At 38.1% G+C, this 6,224-nt stretch overlaps 1 protein-coding gene across 6 annotated transcripts in view; it reads left to right on the top strand.

The window, feature by feature from the left end:
• The window catches only part of CCDC15 (coiled-coil domain containing 15), a 101,528-nt gene extending 95,371 nt beyond the window's left edge, over window positions 1-6,157 (top strand). For all 6 annotated transcript variants that reach the window (XM_017523924.2, XM_037736434.1, XM_017523908.2 and 3 more), the window contains 3 exons: window positions 3,256-3,432; window positions 3,763-3,911; window positions 5,383-6,157. In XM_017523924.2, the coding sequence (XP_017379413.1) occupies window positions 3,256-3,432; window positions 3,763-3,911; window positions 5,383-5,504 (448 nt within the window). In that variant the 3' untranslated portion in view covers window positions 5,505-6,157. The remainder of the gene's footprint in view (window positions 1-3,255; window positions 3,433-3,762; window positions 3,912-5,382) is intronic.
• Window positions 6,158-6,224: the final 67 nt, after the last annotated feature.

The raw sequence follows: 6,224 nt of genomic DNA, 5'->3' as shown, positions 1-6,224 counted from the left end.
TGGGAGGCAGAGGTTGCAGTGAGCTGAGATTGTTCCACTGCACTCCAGCCTGGGTGAGAGAGTGAGACTGCATCTAAAAAACAAATTGTATTTCTCTGGAACTACTTCTGATACCAAAATCTGTATTAGTCAGGGTTCTTTAGAGGGACAGAACTAATGGAGAGAGAGAGAGTGAGTGAGTGTGCGTGTGTGTGTGTGTGTGTGTGTGTGTGTGTAATAGGGAGTTTATTAAGTATTAACTCACAGATCACAAGGTCCCACAATAGGCTATCTGCAGCTGAGGAGCAAGGAGAACCAGTCCGAGTTCCAAAACTAAAGAACTTGGAGTCCAATGTTTGAGAGCAGGAAGCATCCAGCATGGGAGAAAGATGTAGGCTGGGAGGCTAGGCCAGTCTCTTTTTATGTTTTTCTACTTGGGTATATTCTATCCTTGCTGGCAACTGATTAGATTGCACACATCCAGATTAAGGGTGGGTCTACCTTTCCCAGCCCACTGACTCAAATGTTAATCTCCTTTGGCAACACCCTTAAGGACACATCTAGGATCAATACTTTGTATCCTTCAATCCAATCAAGCTGACACTCAGTATTAACCATCACAACTACTTTAGACCTTCATGTAAGTAGAATTATACATTATTTTTCTTTTTGTAACTGTCTTATTTCACTTAGTGTTATGTCCTTAAGGCTCATCCATGTTGTTTAATGTGACTAAAGCTAAATAATATTCTATTTTATGTCTATACTACATTTTGTTTATTCATTCATTCATCCAGTGGACATTTGGATTGCTTCCACCTCTTACCTATTAAGAATTAGCACTGTTAGGAACATGTGTATATAAATATCTCTTTGAGACTCTGCTTGCTTTTGAATGTGTACCCAGAAGTAAGATCATATGGTGACTGTATTTATAATTTTTTACAGAATGTCTATACTGTTTTCCATAAGGATTATACCATTTTACAGTCCCAACAACAGTGTACAAGGGTTTCAATTTGTCACATCCTCACCAACACCTGTTTTTTATTTTTTTGATAGTAGCTATCCTAATGGGTGTGAGTTGATAATTTCATTGTGGTTTTAGTTTGCCTTTCTCTGATAATTAGTGATGTTGAGCATCTTTTCATATGCATGTTAGCCAATTTTTATATCATCTTTGGAGAAATGTTTATTCAAGTCCTTTGTCCTTTTTTTTTTTTTTTTTTGAGATGGAGTCTAGCTCCGCCACCCAGGCTGGAATGCAGTGGCGCAATCTCGGCTCACTGCAACCCCCACCTCCCAGGTTCAAGCCAGCCTCCTGCCTCAGCCTCCCAAGTAGCTAGGATTACAGGTGCCTGCCACTGCGCCTGGCAAATTTTTTGTATTTTTAGTAGAGATGGGGTTTCACCATGTTGGCCAGGCTGGTCTTGAACTCCTGACCTTGTGATCCACCCACTTTGGCTTCCCAAAGTGCTGGGATTACAGGGATGCGCCACCATACCCGCCCCTTTGTCCATTTTTAATATGATTAGTTTGGTGTTATTTTGTGCTGCTTTTGTCATTTCAGATTTTTTCGTGTGTTTCCTTTTGGATAGTTTCTATTGTTATGTTTTCAGATTTACTTCTGCAACATCTATGCTGGTAGTATTCCTATCCACTGTTTTTTTAGTCTCAATGTATAGTCTTGAAATTGTAGTTTTCATCTTTAGGAGTTTGATTTTAGTCTTTTTATATCCTAACTTTTGGATCATGTACAATATAGTTGTAATAACTGTTTTAATGTTCTTCTCTGCTAATTCTAACAACTGTGTCAGTTCTAGGTCATTTTGATTGATTGATTATTATCCTGATTGTGAGCTATGTTTTACTGCCTCTTTGTGTGCTTAGTAGTCTTTGGTTGGATGCCCAACTTTGTGAGTTTTACCATGTTAGTTGCTGGATGTCTTTACATTCTTGAACCTGGTTTTGGTATACAGTCAAGTTCATTTGAGGACTTGCTTTTGTAACTTGGGTCTGGAGCAGTATTTTGTCAGTCTAGGACTGGTTTTTATTCCCTGCTGCTCAGATAAGATCATTCTGAATACTTTACCTAATGTTCTGTGGATTATGAGTTTTTCAAGTTTGATTGGTGGGCGTAAGGACTAATATTCCTGGAGCTGTGTGAACTCTAGTCAGCGTTCCTCTTATTTTGGAGGGTTCTCTCCCTAGCCTTAGGTTATTCCATTGCGTACATGCACCAATCAGTGCTCTGCTGTATACCAGGAGATTCTCTGCTCATCTCTGGGGTGTTGTCTCTGGGCAGCTCTCTTCTTTCTGATACTTTGTCTGGTGAACTCTAATTGCCTTTGTCTCCTTACACTCTTAACTTCATCTCTTCAATTCATAGAGCCCATCAGGCTTCACTTCAGTTTCCCTGCCCTGTGCCACTGCCTGGAACCTTTCAAGGCAGTAATCCCTGGCAGTTATAGGGTTTACTTCACTTGTTTTCCATCTTTTAAGGAGCAGTGCCTTGTGTTGCCTGGTGTCCAGTGTCTTGAAAACCATCATTTCTTGTATTTGTCTGATTTGTGTACTTTTTAACTTTTTAATGTTTTTGGTGGTTTATGGTGGGAGGGCAAATTTGGTCCCTGTTACTCTGTTTTGGCCAGAAGCAGAAGCCCTGTTTACTTGTAGTTTTAATCTAAAAGAAAACTGTTGTGCTAGATTCTTAGAGAAAAACTGTTTTGTTTTTTTTTTTTGTTTTTTGTTTTTTGTTTGTTTGTTTGTTTGTTTGTTTTTTGAGATGGGGTCTTGCTCTGTCACCCAGGCTGTGGTGCAGTAGTACAATTTCAGCTCAGTGCAGCCTCCTCCTCCTGGGTTCAAGTGATCCTCCCACCTCAGCCTTCTGAGTAGCCGGGGTTGCAGGCCTGTGCCACAACTGCCTGGCTAAATTTCTGTCTTCTTAGTAGAGATGGGTTTTTACCATGTTGGCCAGACTGGTCTTGAACTCCTGGCCTCATGTGATCCACCTGCCTTAGCCTCTCAAAGTGCTGGGATTACAGACATGAGCCACCATGCGCGGTCCAGGAAAACTCTTTTAATAGTAGCTATTGCTCATTTCCCTTTGAAAGGAGATAAATCAGCCAGCAGAAATTTTTGAAGATATTCTTGGGGTATTAAACTGACTTCTCGACTCCTTTGTTGCTGGGAATTTCTTGAGTTATTTGGATAAAGAAGCTAATTTTAAATAAGAATTTTATGAAATTCTTAACCATATTATGATTTTATTCTCAGAATTAAGAAAAAGAGAGAGCAAGAACGTTATGCCGAAGAGCAGAGGATCCTAAAAATGAACTTTCATGAAGAACTGTATTCAGGAGAGAAGATGAGTGAGATATTAGCTCAGTTACAACTTGAAGAGATCAAAGGAGCCAGAGAAAAACAACAACAGAGAGTAAAAGAATACCTGAGGTAATTTGAAAAGGTCTTCATGATATTCTAGCTCTAGAGGAGACTTGGTAGAAAGTCATTGTTCTCATTTTTCTTAAAAGAGAATGGACTGTGTCTTCTCATACTTTTGCTCATTTAGGAATTCATAATGTCATCAAATTTTTTGATTGCCTAATACTTCTCAGGGGTAGCCCTGCATTTTCCCCAGTGCTTTTTCCCAGTTCAAAGAGGAAGAGTCAAGACCCAGAGATATTGAATAGATTTAACAGTTAAAGCGGGCTGTACAATCAGGGTTCATGCTCACTCTCTTTCTAGTAGATCACTTTGCCTAATCATACTTTATTTTTACAGATATGTAGAAGCTTTACGAGCCCAAATCCAGGAGAAAATGCAGCTGTATAATATCACTTTACCTCCACTATGCTGTTGTGGTCCTGATTTTTGGGATGCTCATCCTGATACCTGTGCCAACAATTGTATTTTCTATAAAAACCACAAAGGTAAGTTTCTTGAAGGAATCGTCAGGACCTAATAGCAATAAGAAAAATCAGTAAAAGTAGTGATATTAGTAATTTACCATTTGTTGAATGCTTACTATGTATCAGAGACTGTTATAAACCCTTTACAAAATAGCTATATGAGGCAATGAAAATAATTACAATTAGTTATAGTTCTCTTTGAGATCTATTATCTTCATCTGTTATCTTTTCAGCTTATTCTACTGTAGGAGGACTTGAGTTCCGGGTCGTTTAACTGAAGACTATTAGAATTTGCCTTTTATGTAAGTTAGGACTCTATCTAGTTGAATTCCCTGTTAGCCAAATACTTTAATGGTATGTAACATGGATGTATTACCATATATAGCCACATTAGATTGCTAGTTCTGCCAGGAGGCACTGAGGCAAATAAGAAACAATATAAACTTTATCAGGAGTCCCAGCTAGAGAAAACTTAGCCGTTCATATAGTCATTAATATTTCTGTTTCCTGTCCATCCTTAAATATATTGATTTATATAGTGTACAGATTATGTAGCCCTCATGCATACACTAGAAATACTGCCAGTATATATACTCCTAGTGCTTCATCTGTATGATACGAGTTTCTTACCAGCTTTCTTTTTAAAAACACAAATCTAATTATGCCATTTCCCTATTCTAAAACCTCTAGGGCACTCCATTGCAGTATAAGACGCATGACATATTTTTCTCTCTGGCTCCAGGCCCTACTCTAGCCTTATGATAGTTACCGTATTTTTTACTCCTTTTATACCTCACACACTCAGTTCTGTGTTCTTTCCTTTACTCCTGTTATTTCTTCACAATTCATCTTTAATGTTACCACTTCTGGGAATCTTTTTCATCCTGCCCTAGGTAGTTGTACATTCATTCTCAACTTCATTCTGTGATGACATTTTGTTTTTTGGGGTTTTCTTTTTTGAGACAAATTCTTGCTCTATCGCCCAGGCTGGCATGCAGTGACACCATCTCGGCTCACTGCAACCTCTGCCTCCTGGGTTCAAGTGCCTCAGCCTCCTGAATAGCTGGGATTACAGGTGTGCACTACCACATCCAGCTAATTTTTGTATTTTTAGTAGATATGGGGTTCCACCATGTTGGCCAGGCTGGCCTCGAACTCCTGACCTCAAGTGATCTCCCCGCCCTAGCCTCCCAAAATGCTGGGATTACAGGCGTGAGCCACTATGCCTGGCCTATGATAATATTTTGTATATGCCTCTGGTTTGGAAGTATTACATGGCAACTTAATTATTTTTGTGTCCATACTCTTCATTATCTTTTCTGTCCTCACAGAGTGTTTGTCATAATAAGTAGTCAATAAATATTTATTTGATGGATAGCTAAAGTTAATACTTGAGAGACTCTTGGTAGAGAAGCAATACTAATAAGATAGAGGCCAGTAGAGTTGTTTAGAATTTGACTTTATTCATTGCTGTGCAAACCTTCTTTTGCAGCATATACTCGGGCACTGCATTCAGTCATCAATTCCTGTGATGTCTCCGGGGGTAACCCAACTCTTCGAGCCGCAATTCATAATTTTGCTTCTGCACACAGACGGACTTTGAAAAATCTGTAGTAGGAATCTGAAATTAACTGGTAGTATTTTGACTTTTATTTAAAATCAACCCTGAGAGATTATTTAAGAAAAGCTGTTCAAGTGTGTAAAATATATAATCCGGAAAGAAATACTGTCTCATATAATAACTGTCTTTATAATTAGATTGTAATCATTGTTTTAATCTCTACCTTGGAACCAAGATTGAAATTCGACTTGCTCATCTCTTCTTTCTTGTGAACCATATGGATCCTATTATTTTAAAACATGATCAGACAAGTAAGGCTTCTTTCACTTTGCTCTGGTCTGATCAGAAGAGCTCATGTGAAATCTTTGAGATTGTCTCAGTTTTCATCTTTCTAAAACTGTATTTTTGAGCTTGACAGTACTGAAAATGTCTGAATGAAGCAGAAAAGAAAGTGATGAAATGTGTTTCCGAGCATCAGTGGCCATCTATACTGCCATTAGCTTTTCTATTTGTATATAAGAATTAGAGATTAGAAGAATTTAAATTTGATGCACATTTTTCTCTCAAAATTTTTTCTCTCGTTTTTTATAATTTATTGCCACTTTCCTCATTCAGTGACACTGGACATAGGAATTTTTAATTGTGTAATTTTCTTTTGCAGAAAAGGTAAATAAATCCTCTGTCTTTTGAGTATCTTTGATATGAAGTAATTGTGACATTTGAAAAGTGAATCTCAAGTCAGAGTAAGTAAATTCCTTACTTCCTTTTTTTTT

The sequence above is a fragment of the Cebus imitator genome, unplaced genomic scaffold, assembly GCF_001604975.1.
Source record: "Cebus imitator isolate Cc_AM_T3 unplaced genomic scaffold, Cebus_imitator-1.0 Scaffold0, whole genome shotgun sequence".
In the NCBI taxonomy this organism is placed as follows: Eukaryota; Metazoa; Chordata; class Mammalia; order Primates; family Cebidae; genus Cebus; species Cebus imitator.
Note: the sequence above shows the minus strand (reverse complement) of the source record. Positions and strands in the feature narration are given on the sequence as shown.